The 22,020-nt window shown below is 38.5% G+C and overlaps 1 protein-coding gene across 3 annotated transcripts in view; it reads left to right on the top strand.

Annotated features, from left to right (window-relative positions):
- LOC113106185 (A disintegrin and metalloproteinase with thrombospondin motifs 18-like) overlaps positions 1-22,020 on the top strand; it is a 68,954-nt gene that overhangs the window by 14,274 nt on the left and 32,660 nt on the right. For 2 of the 3 annotated variants that reach the window (XM_026267858.1, XM_026267860.1), the window contains exons 4-13: positions 8,808-9,087; positions 9,442-9,641; positions 9,760-9,843; positions 11,015-11,174; positions 11,786-11,891; positions 12,567-12,704; positions 13,005-13,158; positions 14,222-14,317; positions 15,253-15,401; positions 20,788-20,960. In XM_026267858.1, coding sequence (XP_026123643.1) covers positions 8,808-9,087; positions 9,442-9,641; positions 9,760-9,843; positions 11,015-11,174; positions 11,786-11,891; positions 12,567-12,704; positions 13,005-13,158; positions 14,222-14,317; positions 15,253-15,401; positions 20,788-20,960 — 1,540 coding nt within the window. Of the gene's footprint in view, positions 1-8,807; positions 9,092-9,441; positions 9,642-9,759; positions 9,844-11,014; positions 11,175-11,785; positions 11,892-12,566; positions 12,705-13,004; positions 13,159-14,221; positions 14,318-15,252; positions 15,402-20,787; positions 20,961-22,020 lie in introns of those variants that run through there. The other variant, XM_026267861.1, reaches the window with a different exon arrangement.

The following is a 22,020-nucleotide window of genomic DNA, read 5'->3' on the forward strand; positions in this document are numbered from 1 at the left end:
TCTGCTAACTGCTGGACTAAGCTGTTAGATATTTGACAGTAAAGTTTGTTATGTCTCTAAAACAAATGGAATACATGTGTGATAATTTTTTGAGGTGGACTGCAGGGCACTTGCAGAGGTCCTCCAGGATGTTGGTTTAAATACTTGCTTGCGGGGAGCCCTGTACGGGGAGGGCTTCACTGCAGGAAGCTCATCTCGAGTAATGTGCTAACATGGTTTATTGAGAAGTTGGCAGCATTTAAATCTTGCAGCTTTTCTTAGAATGCCACAAAACTCATCTCCCATCCCCACTCACCCTGATAATGTTTTGGGTTTATTTCTATTTCTTTATCTTAAAGTGAGTGGAAATTAATGAAAACAAAGTGTTAATTTTCCTACCAGTGTGGTTTCAAATGTAAAGATGTGTGCAAACCCACATCATAGTGTCGGGAGTTGTCCAGTTATTTTTGAAAGTAGTGTTCCATCATATGTGCATAACATGGATCAATGGCTTTGGTTTTCTGGTTGTGAGTAAAGTTTTAATGCAAAACTACACTGTAATTCCAACACACTAATAATAGGGCGATTCTGCACTATTATCATCAAAAAAAGACTGTTAACCCTGTTATTTAAAGAAAGTAAATTACACACTGGTCTTCTTTGGTTGATTTGTATGTGGCAGATGTTAGCTTGCGTTATGTATATCGTCTGTATGTATCTGATGTTCTTAATGCTTGAATGTGGATTTCAGTTTTACAGTGGTACATGCTATGACTCTGACATGAATGAAATGACACTCACAAACACAGACAATGTGAATGAGAAGAGATGTCCTGGGGCAGTGGAATGCATTTCTGAATCCAGTATGGTTATGCTCCACAGTGCACATTACATTTTCAGTAGTAGTGGTATGAGAGTTTCTTGATAATTTGAATCCAAGAATCCATGTTTTAATTATTTTTTATATTCAGTGGGCTCAATAATAAGCATTTCCTGCTGGCCCAAGACCACTGTCAGGGGTTTTCAGTATAGATGACAGAACTGTCACTTTCAGGTCACAGCTGCATTACTACTGAACATTTTACGTCAGTTGATTTTGTACTTCCATTTTTATACCATGCAGTTTGCAATTTGGATTTCTGTGATGTATTCTACATGTTGTCCCAAATTTTGCTGAAATTCCATCAAGATATATGTGGATACATACATGTACATACATGTAGTTTTGTACAGTGGCCCAGTAGTGTACACAGCAAAATCTCAACAACACAACACAACACAACAAATGGGACTAATTTTGTTGTGTTGTGCTAATTTCACCGTGTTGTGGCTTGTTTCTGTTATGTTGTGCTAATTTCATTGTTTTGTTAACTTGTTTCCATTGTGTTGTGGTAATTTCATTGTGTTGCTGATTGTTTCCATTGTGCTGTGCTAATTTTATTGAGTTGCGGCTTGTTTCTGTTGTGTTGTGCTAATTCCACTGTCTTGCAGTTTGTTTCTATTATGTTGTGCTAATTTAGCTGTGTTGTGGCTTGTTGCAATTGTGTTGTGACTTGTTTCTGTTGTGTTGTGCTCATTTCATTGCGTTGCAGCTTGTTTTCATTGTGTTGTGCTAATTTTGTTGTTGTAGCTTGTTTACATTGTGTTGTGACTTATTTCTGTTGTGTTATGGCTTGTTTCCATTATTTTGTGCTAATTTTGTTGTGTTGTGGCTTGTTTCTGTTGTGTTGTGGAGATTTTGTTTTGTTGTGCATTAGTGGGCCACTATAGTTTTGTGATGGTCTTCAGAGCAGCAGTAAGCTCAGTAAGAATCAAAAGTTGAAATTAGTAATGTTTTGCATTTAAGAAACATTTTTGGAAAAAAAATATTTTGTTTTCCCGCAGTAAAGGAAAAAAGAAATATTAAGAAAACTTAAATGGTTAGTTTCCTTCAAAAATTAAAATTCTGTCATTAATTCTCATGTTGTTCCAAACCTGTTAGACCTTCGTTCTTCTTCGGAACACAAATGGAGATATTTTTATGAAATCCGGGAGCTTTCTAATCCTGCATAGACAGCAAGAGGACTACCATGGTCAAGTTATAATAAACGTAGTAAAGACATAGTTAAAATGGTGACATCAGTAGTTCAACTGAATTTTTTTAACACTACAAGAATACTTTTTGTGCAAAATTTTTTATAAAAATACAGACTTTATTCAATGATTCTTTTCCCGTTACAGTTACTAGTAAATATAAAAATACACTTACAGTTTTCCATGTTCAATATTAAATGCATTGCAAATGTTACAATGAACTGAAAGTCGTTTTGTTGCTTTGAGTTAGTGGAAGAAAGCCGTTACCCGTAAGAGGAGAGGTCAGTATGGCTGGAGAGAGACGAGTGACCCTGTTGCTCTGTGTTTAATGGTGAGAGCAGATGCCCCAGATCATTGCAGCAGTCTGCCATGGTCTACCGCTGTTTTCACAGCATGCGTTTTTGTGGGCACCGCCTCAGCCCTGGGAGTGCCCTGTGTTTACTTTGCCACCTGCGAGATGGGAGGGGTCGGGTACGCGGGATCAAACACATGGGGGCATGAAGAAAAGAAGGGGGTTAAATCACTGACTGAATGCAAAGCTATTCTGCAAGGATTTGCCTGTCCGTGGAGGGTGGGATTAGGTAGAATTCCAAAGCCAGACGGAATGTGTGAGGTTCAGCAGTCTAGGAGACAGAGGTTAAAACTCTAGTCTTAAAGAGGGAAGATGACTTCAGTTCAGTGATGAGAGCAGCTCAAGCCATTCAGGAAGATGCACCGTCCCATGACCAATGGATTCTTTACAACACCACAAGTCTCTAAATATTATGTTTGAATTTGTGTCTTAGCCACCATTTAAGAAAACATTCAATATTTATTTCATTCCCAAGCCAATCAGACAGGACAGAGTGGCTCATCTTTAGCACAGTATGTTTATTATATCATCGTGGTTATGAAGGTAAAATATCCCCCTCATTTAGTTCACAATAACCTAGAAACCTAGAGGGAGTCAGTTTGCTTCTCTGAAGTTTGTTTTTGGCTCTAATGGCTCTGCCAGACTGAATATGGTCCAGGCACCGGTGCCTGGAGTAATTTGACCTATTTTACAACTGCAGCACTTCCCACTTAGCAAAGCAAGGCCTGTCAAGAGGTGCTGAGTATAGTCCTTGTTACTGAATTAATGGTAGGTTGGTGTCCATGTTTTCTATGACCATACAATGTTTGTTTGCAAATCTTGAACAGGAAAGAGACAAAAGTCAATAAAGCAATAGAGATACACCTATTTTATCATTTATTCCACTCTAGCTTGTTTGCAAGAGCAGTAAATCACTCATTGATTTTTTTTTTCACATCCATGCAATGTGTAAACCTAAAGAACCCAACTTTATACAAAACTTCATGTAACCAAACCAATGTAAATCCGATCAAATGCATAATATTTAAACGTTATTATATATTTTTCATATTTGCAGAACCAACATCATGTTTGCACAAGTTATATTGCTCTTTTTTTAAAATTATTAGGTCTATTCCTCGATGCTGATTGGTCAGCAGCTGTGTTTTACTCAATGTGGCAGCTTTATCGAACAAAGACCCACCTTCTGAGCAAAAGAGCCAATCGCTAGTCGGTAAAGTCAGCGTGTCACTGCAGCTGCTGTTAGAAGCCCTGGTTACAATAGAAACAGTCAGCGTCCTGAGATGTGCGCCTATGACTGCGCACTGGCTGATCTAACCTGAGAAATTAGCTTTTTATAATGCCATTGAGAAAAATAAACAACATTTATGACGAAGTTGTTGTAAGTTTTCTTTGGTGATTTCAAATGTGAAATTTAATCTCAAGCTTAGTAAACAGTTTTGCATAATTTAATTTGTTTCCCCTTTTTCAAAGAGAAAGGAGTTGCACTTGCATTCCCAAGAGGTGTTTCAAAGATGGCGGCCGAGTGACATGACTTGTCTTAAAGGGACTGTGGTTTTATTCACGATACAGCACAGCTATGACTGCTTCACCCAAAGGTTCTTTGTATCACTGAGCAACACCCTTAGCAAATACCCTTAGCAACATAAACAGTTAATAATATAGCATTAAAACTGTTCCATGTATTACATATTTCGGCAGAATTAACTGTTTTTATTTATTTAATGAAATATGAGTGACCCTTGCTAGCATTATGTTGCATCTTTCATCTTTAATTTTGAGACCACGCCCTTCCCCATCTAATAAACGCTTCTCATGTGAGTTGATATATTGATGTGTGCGCATCTGTGTGAAAGCCCACAGTTTACAAAGTAAGAGGAAATAATAGTGTATTTATTAGTTTTCTGTTTCAGATATGATTCTGTAGCTTTGTGCATACAATTATGTCCAACAGTTAACACTGTAATGACGCTTGCAAGCTCGTGCTGTGACGCGAATCAGTCTGTTTTAAAACCAAACAATGGAAAACAGAGGTTTTCTCATGCTTAGAGATAAGCAGATGTATGTGTGTGAGAAAATATAATATAAATTGTTGAAAATAAATAAATGACACAGCGGATGATAAGAGCTCATGTTCTCTGTTTTTATTTAAGCTCTATTAGATGAGGCATATTCAGAATATTCTCTTGCCATTTACTGTTGCTGTCAGGAACAATTTTTTTTTTCAGAGGAAGGACAGCATTTAATGAACTTGCTTCAGAAAAGTTACATTTCAATACATACATTTTGGGTTTTTACCATACCGTGGTCGTGCCTAACAACGCTCTTCAGGCGTGATTTATTCACAATACAGCATGGCCTCTCATACCTTATTGCTTACATACAAATAACAGCAACAAAAAAAGTTAATATTGATTAACTTACATTTTACATCCAGTATTAACTTTTATGTTGTAATGTTTTTGAACAAACGTATTGAACGAATGATTCAATGACTCATTCAGAAAGTGTTATTTGTCACAAACCTACTGGCAGAACAATATGATCAGTCGCTGACAGTTTTCTGAATTCCATTTTAATGATTTAATTTAATGTTAATAGGCAAACGAATTTTAATTAGCAGTTTAATTAAACTAAAAGTTTAAATTAACTAAAAGGTTGGTTGAAGAAACGACAGTAATATCATTTCTTACTTTCATTTCTTCAACATTCTTTAATATGTGTTTAAGAAATGCACACTCATTCACACAGAGACATGCAGAACATGCAGACATCATATTTAGCACTTTTTGCGGTATATTATTCTCACACACTAGTTCATATCGCCATTTAATTAAGTGTACACTACTCCTTTCGATTTATTCTTCCAAGTTTCCCAAATTCTGTGACATTCAGTGTTATTCCATTGTTATGGATTCTGTGATTCTGCCCTATTAAATACCCTGCAAAGATTCATCATGTTAACCTAAAGAAAGGTCTGAATACCTAGTACAAGTTTGCTTAATGAAGCTGACATATATTCCTTTTCCCATTGGCAGCACAGTGAAAAGTGGTTCACACAGAAATATTGCTACATTTTGCTGGAAAAAGCATCATAGAAACACTGACCCAAACCAAATAAATCTGGAGACACATGTATATGGCTTATAATGAAGCAATTAAGCTCTGACATGTTTTATTAGTAATGGCTCCATGTGCGCATGTGTTGGCTTGCTGCGGATGTGTCCCAGGGCACTAGTGCGTGTCACTATCATAGCACAGGATAAGCTCTGGTCTCGCCTTTGACCCCACACCTCATTAATCAACTGTTCGTGAATATCTGACCTCCTCCACCTACCTCTCAAACATGCCATCTAATTCAGCGCTAAAAGATATATAAAACTCACCCATGGAACTGTTATTTTAATTTGTAATACTAATGAATAATTTACAGTATTTTTGATCAAAAAATGCAGCTGTGAATATACTGTACAGCAGAGTTCTTCACTTTTACATCTCTGGTTTCCTTTTCCTCTGAGAAAATGAGTTAATTAGTTGTTGAGTGTTGTTGAGAGAGGATGTAGATATGATAGTCTATCATATCTGTCATGCCTGGCTTTTGGCAATGCTAATCGTCACTGTAAAACAAGCTGCTGAAAGGTTATGCTCCATATGAACTTTTCTCTGCTCTCTGTAGTGAAACATTTGATAAATGGGCAGCTCCTTAAGATGACTTTAGATGCCCCAGGCTGCTCTACATCCCACCAAGTTATCATTTGTTTATTGTGCACTGACAGCTGTAACTATGGCAATGCCCGTATTTTGTGACTATGCAACAGCTGTTTTTTTAACCACCGACATTTCAGCTGGAGGGACCAAGAATCCCTCACAGCCAGGAATGTAAAAGTCGATGGTCTCCTGGAGGGCTTTTCTTCCATGACATCAAACTCGCCTAAATACCTCCACATCTTTGATTTGATATATTTTCAGTCCCACATCTGTGCTCTGATTTTAACTTGGTCTGGAGGGTTATCTCAAGGCTATCGTGTCCCTTTAGGAATACTCCTGGTTAACTAGGAGTTGACCTCTGTTGACAGCATCTGTTCTGTGCTGTTTATTACCACTGAGAACAAGTTCAAATCAAATCCCAGTTTGTAAAAATAAAACAATAAGCATGCTGACAGTTGTGTCAACATGTGCTTACAATGGAAATCTTTTGGGCGATTATCATATAGTGTGCAACAGATGCTGTTAATAGAGCTCAACTTGTTATTCAAGCAGAAATATTCTCTTAACCTGCTATTTTGGGGGCAATTTGAGATGCACAATATACCAGTACTTTATTGGATATCATCTTTCATTAGAGAATAATATTGTAAATATGGCATATATAGGCTAATTTTGGATACTTAATTTCACGCATTTATTTCCGCTATTTTTGAATATCAAAATCAATCTATTTTTCATACTGTACCTTATAATGTTGCTATGCCTATAGATTCATATTGCATTTAAAACATTTGATTGTACTATTTTATTATATATATATATTAGATTAAATCATCATAATGAAGAATTTTAAAGACCCATTTAATATATATATATATTTTTTTTATTTTATTTTTTATTAAAGGTACAGGTTGTAAGACCTGCCACTAGAGGTCACACAGACAATAACAATCACAAAACAATAACAATCACATGGTTTGATGACGCTAAGAACGAGCGTGGAATGATGGGATTTGTTGTCTTCTACCCAACCCATCAATAATACGGAAAGATAAATCATGGATTTAACCATTACATATTGTGTCATGCTATATTGCAATACAATACAGCAAATATAGTTTGACAGTAAATTATCAAATTAATTGATGACTGTTTAGTCAGATGATATGAAAACAATTACTACTTGTTCAACAAATATGTACACTCGTGTACATTCAAACACAATAATTGGGCATACATAGCAAACGCGAGTTCAACGATTTGCGTGAGTAGATTACATTCAAAGTCAATGCAAAGACGTGATCAGACTATGAATCAGACTCGTCCTGGCGCGGGTCTAGAGACGCGATGCCTCGCGTTTGACGTGTGTGCCCCATAATACTAATCTTGTTGATCGTTATAATAGCATACGTTTTGTGTAAAGATACAAATCAAAACAACTCACCTGTCGAGTAAAACACAAGCGAGATCGGCATCTCTTTCTAGTTGAGGTTTGTCGTGAAGCTCTCTCCATCTAGAAAATGCAACACCGATATTGACCCCCTCTCTTTCTCTCCTCTCTCCCAAACTCTTCTCGGGTCGTTTGGTTGGCCCATACGCTTACGTTTACAGGGAGCTGTCCTTGTCGACAGAACCAGCGACAGACGGTAAACAGTAATTATATTCAAGTGATTAAGTGAAGTGACATTCAGCCAAGTATGGTGACCCATACTCAGAATTTGTGCTCTGCATTTAACCCATCCGAAATGCACACACACAGAGCAGTGAACACACACACACACTGTGAGCACACACCCGGAGCAGTGGGCAGCCATTTTTTATGCTGCGGCACCCGGGGAGCAGTTGGGTGTGCGATGCCTTGCTCAAGGGCACCAAAGTCATGGTATTGAAGGTGGAGAGAGAGCTGTTCATGCACTCCCCCCACCCACAATTCCGTCCGGCCCGAGACTAGAACTCACAACCCCTCTAATCATTAGGCCACGACTTCCCCATTATTTATTCCATAAATATGTAACACAATCCACCATAAAAAGTGCAAGAAGAAGTAAATAAAGAACTTCTTGAAGCAAGCTAGTGGTTTGCCGGATGCTAGACACTACTTCTGCATTTGTCCATGACACTGTTGGTTTCTATGTCAGTAAAGGCGGTAACAAAGGGTAACTAATATCAATATTAGTTGCACTGCCCCGTGTCACTGTTGAGAAAAGGAATTTTCTCATGATTTACAAGTAGTTGAAAACATTAGAGATATTGTTAGTAATCAGCTGGACAAAATATATAACACTAGCCTAGTGGGTTTTGTATATTTTACTGCAAATATCTTACAAATTGTACCTTTAATACATTTATTTAGCAGTAATGGATTAAATTGTTCAAAGGTGGCTGAAAAATATAATTTATTGTGGATTAAACTTAAAAATTCTCAGCTCTTTGGAATGTAAATTATAATTAGAAATGTTTCTTAAGCATCAAGAAAATAATAAAACCTCTTTTTAATTAATTAAATTAAATTTTATCTTTTTTTTTTTTGGATCAAATAAATGAAGCCTTGGTGAACATAAGAGACCTCTTTCAAAAACATAAAAAATCTTGCAGACCCAAAACTTTTACAGAGTGTGTATCCGACATGCAGTCCAACATCAGTGTTTGTTATTGGTTGCCTGCTTATAGTTTCCTCTTTCTCTGTGCTCTCCAGTCAGGTTTGATCCGGTTCTCCGGCGAGGAACTTCTCATCACTCCGCTACCGCAGCATTTGGCTTTACAACACAACTACAGTGCCCCCTCTGGACATCACCCACATGTCATCTACAAGCGATCAGCTGAGCGCAGAGTGCATGCTGATAAGACTGACATGTCCAGCAGTGTTAAACCAAACAACCCCTACGAGAGCAACCACCGTCATCACCACCACCGTCACCATGAGTACCAGCACGGAAAGCTCCAGAGACAACACTTCTGCGGACGCCGCAAGCAATGTATGTAAGGGAATTTCCTTTTAGCTATTGGAAAGTTCATTACACGTTATATAATTATAAAATATATTAGAGTGCGTAACAGTAAAGCCCTCTGAGATATTTAAACTGATTCCAAAAGCAAAACTACTGTGCCATTATTATCTGTTGTACTGAAAGAAATTGAATGAAAGCTTGGAAACAGCATGTGAAGTTAATGGCTGTGTATTTCCTGGTCTGTCATCGCCTCTCTGGCGCCTTTTATCAGGGAGCTAGCTTGGAAAAAGGAAAAGGAGTTATTTGAGGCAATTTCCAGTTTCTCTCACCCTTTTTCATGATTTTCCGTACTTTTATCTCTCCACCTCATCCTAACTACAGATACTCCCAAGCCTCCTACAGAGGATCATTTTGTCATGCCCGATGAGTTTGAGCAGCAAAGCCGGGTGAAGCGCTCAGAGATTACATCAAGCAAAGAGGCTGGACTGAATGTTGAAACTCTAGTGGTGGCAGACAGGAAGATGCTGGAGAAACATGGCAGAGACAACGTCACTACCTATGTCCTTACTGTCATGAACATGGTGAGCACTGCTATCAGCAGCATTGTTGAGGAGAAGACACCTTGTTGCAGAATGTGACTGTTTACTTATACCTTTACTTCTACCTGTACTAATGTTCAAAGTGTTTTCCCCTAAACAGGTCTCCAGTCTATTCAAAGATGGAACTATTGGAAATGATATCAACATTGTTGTGGTCAGCCTCCTCCTACTTGACAAAGATCCGGTAAGATACATACATACAAAAATACACACATTCTTTCATATATGTATGTCTCAAGGGTGTACTTAGACTATTTTGAACCACGCCTGAGCACATTTGATCCCCAAAGCCTGGTTCATTTGACTAGCTTGATCGCTCCATATAGTTCATTTAACCGTCCTTGGTTGTAGTGTAATCGCTAACCACGCTGGAGCACAGAACAGCTACTATTTTGTGTGCGCTACTGTCATCATTATGACCGCAAACATATTCTATTACTACTACTATACTACACTTTTCAAATTATTAAATTCAATAAGGTATATTTAGGTTTATAATGGGTCTGATTCTCACCTTATTTTTGAACAACAATTGTAGTTTGCGAGTAAAGATGCAAATTATTTTATTAACGTCAGCTGTCTGTAATAATTCACGGATACAAGTGAAAATCGCTGAACGGCATGAATTATACATTTATTAGGCAGAATCTTAGTGAAAATGGTTTTCTCGGTTATTTTGTACATGACATAAGAGGGCTCTGGCCCAGAATGTTTAGTGCAAGTGTATGTGTATGAGTGTATGTTTTTAATCCAATACAAATGACTCATAAGAGTAATCTGTTTGTGAATCAGAATATACAAGTCACTGCATGTTTTTTTATGATTCACTGCAAATAATTTAATCTTATTTGTCATTCATTCAGAAATCAGAGTGTACTAGTAGCGCTGTATGTTTTTGATTCACTAAAATAACTGACTTATAAGAGTAATTTCTTAGCGAGTCAAAATAAACTGGTTGCTGTAAATCTTCAATTAATTTAAAATTAATTTATTTGGGAATCAAACTACACTGGTCCCACTGTATGTTTTTGATTTACTAAAGAACGGCTCACAAGGGCTTTTTTGCTTCATAAATTGGATTAACACTGATAAATAAACTGTATGTTGACATTTTTTGGCATTAATATACATCAACAGACTCCAAATATGATAAATTATTGCTTTTGCACTAAACGGTGCATGAAACCCTGGTTGCACAGCTAGTTTATTCTCATTAAAGTATAGTATAAAAATATATATATTTTTTTTATATAATTTCTTTCATACTTGAAAGATGCCTGATCATTCAGTACTCTGTCTTCTCTCTCTCACCACCCCTCTGAACACTTCAACTCTCTCGGCTTCACTGATGTCAGCTGGGTCTGTCTATCAACCATCACGCAGACCAATCACTCAACAGCTTCTGCCAGTGGCAGTCAGGCCTGATAGGTAAAAACGGCAAGCGGCACGACCATGCCATACTGTTGACGGGGCTGGACATCTGCTCCTGGAAGAATGAACCTTGTGATACATTGGGTAAGGCCATTGATATCCACCTTACAATAGCAGAAGTGGGTCATGTGTTGTGATGTCAGTGGCTAAATGAGTCGCAGGAGGGTAAATTAAACAATGCCAACGTTAGAAAGAGATTGTGGTTGGGGATGTGTGTCCTAGGCTGCCCTAAGGCAGAGAACTTCACCTGAATGAATCCAAGAAATCTCAAATCCACTTTGCAGTCAGTTGGCAGCTTCCTCAGTTTTTGCTATAGAGGCGTCAGCCAAATGTAATGAATTCAGCTCTAAAGCTCCAAACCACAAGTATGCACTTCTTTGAATGTATGGCAAAGGGGAAAGCACTGCTTTTAAATTGCCTCTCTATGATGTGAAACTCAAACCGAAGCTGAGACCATGCAGTCAGAAACCTGAGCCTAAAAATGTGTTTATGCGTAAAGGGATCCTGTTTCAAATTCTATAGGTTTGAAAACGTTGTGGTGTGTTTAGTGATACTTAAATAATGTATTACTGTTTTTCATTCAGACTTGTTGGATTTTAAAGTTTCTGTAAGAAATTTGAATCAGTGTCACTCATATATCCTCCTCTTCTATCCATGTTTTCATCTTTCTGTCCTTTCTTACTATCCGTCTGCAGGTTTTGCTCCAATAAGTGGGATGTGTAGCAAGTATCGTAGCTGCACGATTAATGAAGATACGGGGCTGGGCCTCGCCTTCACCATCGCCCACGAGTCAGGACATAAGTACGTTAATTCATGCTTTCATGTCCCACACTTTCAGTTTGGAAAACCATATTTTGTTTGTGCTTGCCGATTGCCATTGTGATAAGGGGAAGTTTATGGTTGAGATTTTGTTTTTATGACAGATGTATTTCGAGTCCTTTGGTCCTTTGGCACATCCTCAACATAAACTGGAAAAAAATATATCCCGGAGAACCATCAGGCTGATAACATGTTGTGGGATTTGTTATGCTCAGCAGTTCAAACATTTTGGTCAAATGAAATTGACACGTGCCTCCAATGTGCACAGTGTTTAGGGCAAAATTTTCACTGGCCAACAGTTGTTAATCACTCATTTATTGAGGAGTGGTCATCTATAAACATGGCACATCTTGCCAACACTGCTCAGGTCTGAATTTTGTGAATGTAGTGCATATGTTTATTTTGATGCATTAAGAAGTTTGATTCTTACAGGTCTAATAAACATCTAAATGTGTGAGTGTGAATCATGTGACTTATTCATTAGAGTACAGAAATCATTGAAGGGGTTTTGTGGGATGAAAGTGCATTTGGTTGTGGAGATCCCACCTGACTCTGGGATTGGTTTTTGTCCTGAGGTTGTACATTAATAGTCTCACTGGGTAAAACTTACAATCTTCATCTCTCCCTCTTTCGCTCCCTCCTTTTTTTTTGCCCCAGTTTTGGAATGATCCATGACGGAGAGGGGAATCCCTGCCGGAAGACTGAAGGAAACATAATGTCTCCCACATTGGCTGGGAATAATGGTGTTTTCTCATGGTCTGCCTGTAGTCGGCAATACTTGAACCGATTTTTAGGGTAAACTTTCACTTTACTTGCAATCAAAAAGGGTATATACATACATTTTAGAAATGAATATATTGTAGATTTTTTAAATGTAATTTAATTTCCTATATATATATATATATATATATATATATATATATATATATATATATATATATATATATATTTATGTGTATGTGTGTGCATGTGTGTGTGTGGTTTGGTTGTATAATATATACATATGCTTTTGCAAATATGCAATATATTGTTTATATTGGTTTTTATGCCTGTTTCTCTGCTCAACATTTTTTTTTCTTTTGTTTGTGTTCACAGTACAGCTCAGGCTTCATGTCTAGTGGACGAGCCCAAGCACATAGGCCAGTACAAGTACCCTGAGCAGCTTCCAGGTCAGCTGTATGATGCTGATATACAGTGCAAATGGCAGTTTGGCTCGAAAGCTAAACTGTGCAGCCTGGACTTTGTAAAGGTAACCCATAGTTTATATGCTATTAGGTTTCTCTTCATAGTTGGAGTGTTTCAGTGGATCTTTATGCTAAATTAGTTTGAACACAAGTTGGAAATGTCAAACAACTCTTGTAAAACAATTTAGTTCAATCAGTCCTTTTGACAAAATACAATGCCACAATAGAATTCACAGAGATTGAGTTCATTTAGAGTCTCAGATATTTAAATGTGCTCCAACCTGTTAGGTTTGTGTGTTGAGACATCATGATCAACACAAACACACATCTGAGCTTTGGAAAGAACACAGTCTACCGAGAGGAAACCCATTGCCTCAAAATCTACTCAAAGTCTTCATTCACAGGTTCAACAGAAATGGACAGGGCCCCCTTTGGCATCCGCTGTAGCCTTTAGCGTCTAACGCACACATTGATATGCAAATAGTTATGCTTGGGAAATGAACATTGTGAGAGTCTATCTGTGGGATTAGCTCTCATGCTATGGACTTCCTCTTTGAGAGATCCCTGTTGCCTTTGTGCGCTTCGAAGACCTTGTACGTGCGCTGAAAAGAGTCTTGAACATCGACCTTGATGGAAGGCAGCTGTACATTTTAATTAAGAACGATTGTGCAGATAAAACCCAATGTTTTCGTTTTCTACCGGCCCCCCAAGCCATCCTGTCCTTGTCACAAAGTCGTTGAGATGTAATTAGCCGTGGGAGCTAGCGGCGTTAGCTAGCAAATGATCCAGAGACCAGTGTTGCTAACTTTTGTGAACCATGTCTCTCTCTCTCTCTGTCTGCCAGATGCAATCGGGCCATCGGCCAGTAGTGGCCAGTCTCCCAACCCCTCATCACCAATTATTATCGTCGTATTGTGGGAAGAAACAAAATGCAACGATAATAGTGTGTTTCTTTTGGGCAGCACAGTGATTGCTTTTGACAGGCTTTTTTATTTGTTGGGAAAGTTGATTGGCCGTTGCTGTAGAAACAAGAGGTCGGCGTGGTGAGGTGCAAGCCAGGGTGGTTGAAGGGTTCCCAGTGGGTGTAGGGCCGTTTTTGACTGTGCTCTCTTTGTTCATGCCCCCCAGGACATCTGTAAGTCATTGTGGTGCCACAGAACAGGACACCGGTGTGAGACCAAGTTCATGCCTGCTGCTGAGGGCACCATCTGTGGACCAGACATGGTGAGTGAGTGCTTATCTGTTCACCCTGAACACACTGAAATACCGTTAAGGAGGAACATGAACTGACCAGTCTCTCTCGCCATCTTGTCTTCTTGTACACCTGTGGTATTGTTCTCTACTTTGGGTAAATGTTCCATAAGGACAGTTGGTCCTGTTTGATGGGGATGAGAGGTGCTGATGTGTGGGACTGTGTGGCTTGGCTAGGCAGAGTCCTGCTGTCCAGGTGTAACTCCGGGCCCCATCCCAAACCAGCAGGCTCAAAAACACTTTCTCCTTTTCCTCACTTTCCCTCTCATGCCGTGTCTTCTCTTTGACATGGAAAAAAATCAGTTTACCAGATAGTAGTTTACTTAGCCTGTTGAAAAAAAGAAAATGTCATATGCTAGTTTGGTAATGTTTTGAGCTGGTTTGAGCTGGTTTAAGCTGGTCCTTTGTTGGTCATGAGCTGGTTTAAAGCTGTCATGCTGGTCCTTTGAAACTATAGCACCTGCTCATGACCAGCTCAAAACCAGCTTAAATCAGCTCACGACCAACAAAGGATCAGAATAAACCAACTAAAACTAGCTAAAACCTGCTGCCATGCTTCAAAAGATACCTAACCAGCATATATTATTTTTTTTTCTACTGGAATCTCCTTGTCTGCCACACAAACACTGATTTTGGTGGCTGTTTTAAATGTAAACTGTGAGAATAAAACAAAAATATATAATTATGACTTATGAGCCAAGACTAACACAAGAACCAAAGCCAAACTTATTTATAAAAATGGAGATACATATAAAGTTGTGCAATAATATAAATTATTGCGTGAAATAATAATCACAAGATATGAAGTCATAGTATGAAAAAAAAAAAAAAACACATTCCAGAAACAGACATTCATGCATTGCTGATCAGTGTTCAAGATTATTTCTTTGTCTCTTTCTATAATGCAGTGGTGCCGGAGAGGACAGTGTGTCAAATTTGGTGATCATGGTCCTAGAGCAGTGCATGGCCAGTGGTCGGGCTGGTCCGAGTGGTCTGACTGTTCACGCACCTGTGGTGGAGGGGTCATGTACCGAGAGCGATCCTGCAACAGCCCCAGGTAACCAAAAACTCATGCTAAAATACTGACACTCTAGATTACCCCTAACTTTGACACAGTATTCTTGGAATAAATGTATTTTAGAGTACTCATATAAACGCAGCTCATAATCATTCCAGCACTAGAAAGAATAAACAAACAATAAATATTTACATGCATGCATTTGCCAGATGCTTGTATCCAAAGTGACTTACATTGTTTTTAAAGTATGTAATATAAAACAGGATTGTTTAAGATTTGAGTGTCTGTCAAATAGTAGATGGAGTTTTTGTGCGTTTTGGTTCAGGTGCTTCCTCTCTATATGTGGTGGAAGGTTTATTTGAGATTGGGTTTCTATAGACCACATGTGGCTCTACGTGTGGTTTGGTCAAGCTGATGGAACATGCAATTGTGCTTCATCAACATTTGGTGGTCTAGAGCATCTTAACATATTTCTGTTGGAATAGGAAATACTTATAATGCTTTAGACAACCAGACCAATATGTCTGACATGTACAATTTCAGTAAAGAAAGCAAGAAAGCAAGCAAACAAGAAAGAAACAATTCAAAGTAATATGAGTTGAACTGGATAATTTCATTAATTCCCTGGAAATACCCAGGAAAATAATCATTGTGTGTTTGTTAAATTGGGTTAATATGAAACATTAATTTGGGCACATATGATCTATATTATCCTTTGTGATCTCATACAAAATGATTAGGTAGATTTAAAGATTAGGTTGATTTAAAGATCCTTTACATAGATGCACAACATTTGGACAGATGCTGCAATATTATTGCTTTTTTGGAAGCAGCTTACTAGAAAAGAGCAGGCATTTCCCACTCTACTGCAAGACAATAAAGTGTTTTCAGTGTGAGTGCTTTGATGTTTTCTTTTTTTTTTGTCCTGATTTTGTTGATATTAGTTCAATGCATCTGATCCACGGAGAGAGGCTTAGCTGGGCTTGCTTTTAAGATAGAATTTGCACTATCATTTTTGGGAAGACATTGTGACACCCCCCCCAGCCTAATGGTTTAGTAAAAATAAGAAAACATTGCTGATTTTCACACTGCAGTTAAGTGTGCTATGATCATTGTAACCGACTTCTTTTCTCACTGAAGTGCTGAGGTACAAACCTTGAAACCACCTGCCTCCATTCTGCATGAAAAGCAGAACATTTTATGTATATAATATCACTCAGAAATGTTTCAAAAGAGGCATTTTGATGGACAATCTTCTCTTGCGGCTCTCAGACAGCACCTGCAGTGGAATAGGTGCTGGTATGTCTTCTGTTTGTGGCGGTGAGGTTCAATGGAAATCCCCATACTCATCACTTCAGTGTAAGGTCCTCAGGAGACAGCTGTTGAAGCCAGAGGCATGATATGTCATCTCACTCAAACAACATTTATCAATAAATATGATCTGATAAATGTGCTCCCATGACTTTATCCATACTCTGCTGCCAGATTTACAGGTTCATGTGTCTTTGATATGAGTGTTTGAAAAATACATCTCTTGGCAACAGCGTAGTGGAGATGGTTGTTGATGGGATTGCCTTTTTGATGTTAGTTTACTATACATGATACAATGTTAACTAACAGAGTATTGGTAGCATTAATGCACCGTTACCAGAGGGCAAAGTTGAAAGAGTAAAATGCATGTACAATCACCATCAGGACTTCGGAAAGCCCCTAACAAACAAATGATTAAATTTCATTGCATCACTGTTTGGTATTGTTTATTTATATGTAGAGGGCTCTGTTTTAATGACTTGACTTTAAAGTGGATATCTAATGGCTGACAGTGTGGGCATAATGAGGGTTTGATTAAAAAGAGATGGGAGATGTATTGAGAGAGTGGGGTAGAGAAGGATGTGGGTTTATGTGGGGAGTTTTGGAGAGATTCAGGCAAGCAGAAAGACAGGGTGACCCTGTTTCCTCTGAAGCTTGCACTTATACTGCTGTTCTGAAATGTAACATTCAACAGTTGGTAAATGATGCAACAAAGACTTGTAGACAAAGAGAAAAAGAGAATAATGTTCCCTTTTAATGCCAATAAGTTTAGAATGTAGCACAAAATTGGTATTTCACAGTTATTTCAATGTCTAAACAGAAAACATGCACTCCCGCCTCTTCTCTTTCAATCTCTCTCTGTGCTCTGTGTGTTTTTATAACTGCTCTACCATATGGGCCCATGGTAAACTGTCTCTAAAGCTCTACTAGGATCATCCTGAAAACCTGGTTCAAAAACAAAAGCAGATGTGCACAAACAGCCGCCTGACAGCACTGTTAGACTATCACTGATCTCATTGGCTTCTCCTGAAAAGTGAGGCATAATTTCCCAATGCAACATGTTTATACACACCCCTGGATCAAGGGTTTACAGACTTTTACACACCAGGATGCACCAGGATGCACCTAGAAAAGTGTAACCTTCCCCCATATATTTTTGTAGGGCAACCTAGAAGTTAACATCACTCTGCTTCCCTCAACAAAAACCCACAGGATTTCCCATTGGCCATTGGATTATTGCAGAAAAAAATAAGTTTTGTTAGCTACACAAGTTTATGATTCTTAGATGTTTTGGTAAAGATAATCTTCACAAATTAACACAGCTTTTATAAACTAAAATAGGTTATAAATAAACTACTCCACTGTTACTTAACTTCAAAGTCACCCGCAAGTTTACAACCAATATTTTGATCTTCATTTAAAATTTACAAGCTGGAATGTTTTAGTTAGCATAGTTTGCAATGAGCCGAGTATAAACACAATGAGGCTGTAAAAGCACACTAGTGAGTAGATGAGTTTAGCTGTTCTGCATGACAACCTCTGTATTCCCGTTTAGCAACTTGTTAGCTACAACCTTATTTCAAGGGTTAGCATAAACCACAAGTGGGGTATTACTGGGGTATTTTATGTTGAAAAATAAAATGTAAAATGTTCTGAACTTGTGTTAACCACTGACCTTACTTCAGACATTTGACCATCACATTAACTTTGACAGGATGGAAACAGAAAAAAAATTAATAAAAAAGAGTGAGTGAATCATTTGTCAATTCAATATGCACTCTAATGGATTTGATGAGTTAAATCAAAATTGAGTTCTTTATACACAATTCATTTAAATAATCAGCTCTTTAGAGTCATTTTTTCAATTAGTCGCACTGTATGCTTACATTCAGCTGAACGCACCACAATTTTAGTGAACCATTTATTTCCACTCTGCAGGGACAAGATCCACAGTTTGAAAATGGCTGTTCTAGACAATGCAACTATGTTGCCATTTTTCTGAAGAAAAGTCATTCATTTATCTCACTGTGTGTGCTTTCCCCATGTTTTCTCTGTTTGATCACTGTACATGAATAAAGATGATGAGTGATTTTTAGAGTGCGTTGAAGGCTCATCTGTCCTCTCTGTGAGCAGTTTCCTAACCTCAAGTGTGAACATGCAGTAAAGAGCTAAAGGCCAGAGACTAAAGGAACATGCACAGGCACACACACACATACACTGACAGGCCCATGGCGCAGTCCTTTGCTTTGAGGTTAAGCTACAAGAGGGTACCCAAGAGTCTTCCACTTTAAAGCATGCAGCCATGCCGCAAGCATGCCTCCGCTTTCACAGCCTCAGTTACAGGAGCTGCTGGACCACTTTTCCCTCAGGAAAGATGGTGACTGTCTGCTTCATGTGGCACTTGGAGGCATTCCTGTGGCATTGGGAGGAGGCTACAGCTCTTCTCCAGCCTCAAGCTGCCTCAGCAAGATAGGGTGATGGTTTGAACACATTGTCCAGAGCCTCAGGGCTGACCTTTTATGATTTCCAGCCTTGCTTGCAAGAGTTGGCCATTACAGGTTTTAGAGAAGTAAAGATAAATGAATGAATTTCCATGTTGTTCTAAGCTGTTTATGTTAGAATGGGGGTTGTTTTTTTACTAGATCAGCCAGAAAATCACTGTTTATCAAGGTCAGTTATTGGTGAACTAGTTAAGGTGTAAGTTCACCCGAGAATGAAAATTTGTCCATCTTCTACTCACCCTCGAAGCATCCTACAGTACGTGTATGTGACTTTTTTCTTTCAGAATAATCCAATCAAAGTTATATAAAAAAATTGTCCTTGCTCTTCCAAGCCTTTCAATGGGAGAAAGCGGGTGTTTGTTGTCAACATTTCAGAAGACGGGAAATAAAGTTTGCACATTTTTATTAAAATATCCCCCACATGGCTCCGGGTGGGGTGGGGGGTTGAATAAAGGCCCCCTGTAGAGAATCCATGTCAATCCATGTGTTTTTGTAAGATGAATATACAGATTTCAAACGTAATAAACACTTTTTTTCCAAAATCTGCTGACTCTTGGGAACCGGAAGATTGTCAGCGCTGCGTGGTTAGTGACGAGCGTGGAGATAGAACAAAACAAAGCAATAGTCACAAATTAGAAGCACCAAACAAGGATTTGTCAAGAAAAACGTCAGAGGATTTCGAAATAAGCCAAGAGGAGACTGGTTTTCCTTTGCTGAATTAAATAAACTTTGTTTCCTTTGCTCCAACATTTCACAGAGGCGCACGTGCAAAGCATACGTCTTCCATCATCCGCCTGCACGTCTTCAGGTTCCCAACAGTCAGCAGAAATTAGAAAAAAAATGTTTATTAAGTTTGAAATCTGGATATTTATCTTTCAAAAACGAATGGTTTCACAACAGGGGGCCTTTTTTCACCCCCCAGAGCCATGTTATTATTACAGATGCGCACACTTTATTTCATGTCTTCTGAACAGTTGACAACAAATACCCGCTTACCCCCGCTGAATGGCTTGGAAGAGTGAAGGACAATTTTTTATAGAACTTCGATTGGATTATTCTGAAAAAAGAAAGTCACATACACCTAGGATGCTTCAAGGGTGAGTAAAAGATGGACAAATTTTCATTCTCGGGTGAACTAACCCTTTAAGAAAACATGGTATTGGCCATCCAAAACAAACCATTTTTAAACCAGGTTTCCTATTTGGCTGCAAGCAAGTAGACTCAGATAACACAATGTGTAAAGTACATCAGCACAGCTGTGTGTTGTCTTGTTCTCATTGAAGTTTATTATTCAAAAATCATAGCTGTTGAAAACACTGGCGAGTCCAAGTCATGAATGGAATTGTATCCCAAACACTTTATATCTTTTACAGCTGTCAGTTGGGATGTGATTCAATCAGGCACATCACCGATAACGCAGAAAGACATTCCCTTAGTGCAGATGCTAATGCACATCATATGAAATGCATCTCACCAGCCCCTCTTCCAAAAAATACCGAATGGCTGTCATTCCTCTTGTGTGTTGAATGCTTGCAGAGGCACATCTGTTTCTTCTTGCTCTCTCTCCTCGCTTCCATGTTCGCTCCTGCTAATTGCTGGTTGTTTCACCCAAGCCCACAGCACAACGGCAAGTTCTGCCAAGGCCCCAGTCGACTGCACCAGCTGTGTAACACCAAGCCATGCCAGCCCAATGAAGTGGACTTCAGAGCTCAGCAGTGCACTGAGTACAACAGCAAACCCTTCAGGGGATGGTACTACAAATGGAAGCCATACACCAAAGTGGAAGGTATGGGAGATATTTGGGCCTTAATGCATTCATTACGAACAAAAGCAAATGTCTCATTAACAGCTGGAAGAGAGCACAGTAAACCTCTGCTGTGGGTTCAAAATCCCCATGCGTCTTCATTTACTGGACGTGCGAGGCTCACACTTTTTTTTTTTTTTAAAGGAATGTATTATAAATGTATGAGTTCAGTACAGAGGTAGTTTTTTCAAAGTTTGAAAAACTTTGTCTCTTTCGCAAGTCTCTTTGCATTTATTTAATCAAAAATACAGTAAAACAGTAATATTATTAAATATTACATTTAAAATAGCAGCTATATTTACGTGTAACACAATTCGTCAGAAATCATTCTAATATGCTGATTTGCTGATCAAGAAACATTTCGTAATATCATCATCTATGTTGAAAACAGTTGCTTAACATTTCTGTGGACACAGTGGCCCATTTTTGTTCACAATTCCTTTATGAACAGTGTAAAACAGTGTAAAATTGTGCAAAACCAGTGAAAAGCCTTTATTGTCACTTTTTCATCAATGCATCACTGTTGAAAAAAACGTAATAAATAAAAAAACGTACTGACCCTCATAATTTTTAAACGGTAGCCTACCTATAACATTGTCTGACATAACTTACAACAAACCTCAAAAACACATTAATTTCAGACTTTACCTGCTCAGTTTTTAATACCCCCTGTTATCTGAGTCAGCAAGAACAGCTGTGTTTTTAAAATAGTAATCATTCTCATTAGTTTCTGACAATATGTATTGAGAGTATTACATACTGCAGGACAAATATATTCCACCCAAGCTATTCCTCTCCCCTAATGTGTGTTGTCTAAGCTGTGCATGGATTTGGACTGGAAACATGTATCCACTCGTTCTGTGAGTGCAGTGCACTGATCAACCCTGCAAGCAGGTTTGGACCTGAATAGGACCCTGTTTGTGGATTTCTTAAGTGTTAATAGACTGGGAGTGAAAAAGGGAAAGGATAGCAAGGCCTAACAGAATTTATTTATTTAAAGACTAATGAGAAAGACCAGTGAGCTGAATGGAGCTCCATGCTC

Source organism: Carassius auratus, chromosome 7 (genome assembly GCF_003368295.1).
Source record: "Carassius auratus strain Wakin chromosome 7, ASM336829v1, whole genome shotgun sequence".
Lineage (NCBI taxonomy): Eukaryota > Metazoa > Chordata > Actinopteri > Cypriniformes > Cyprinidae > Carassius > Carassius auratus.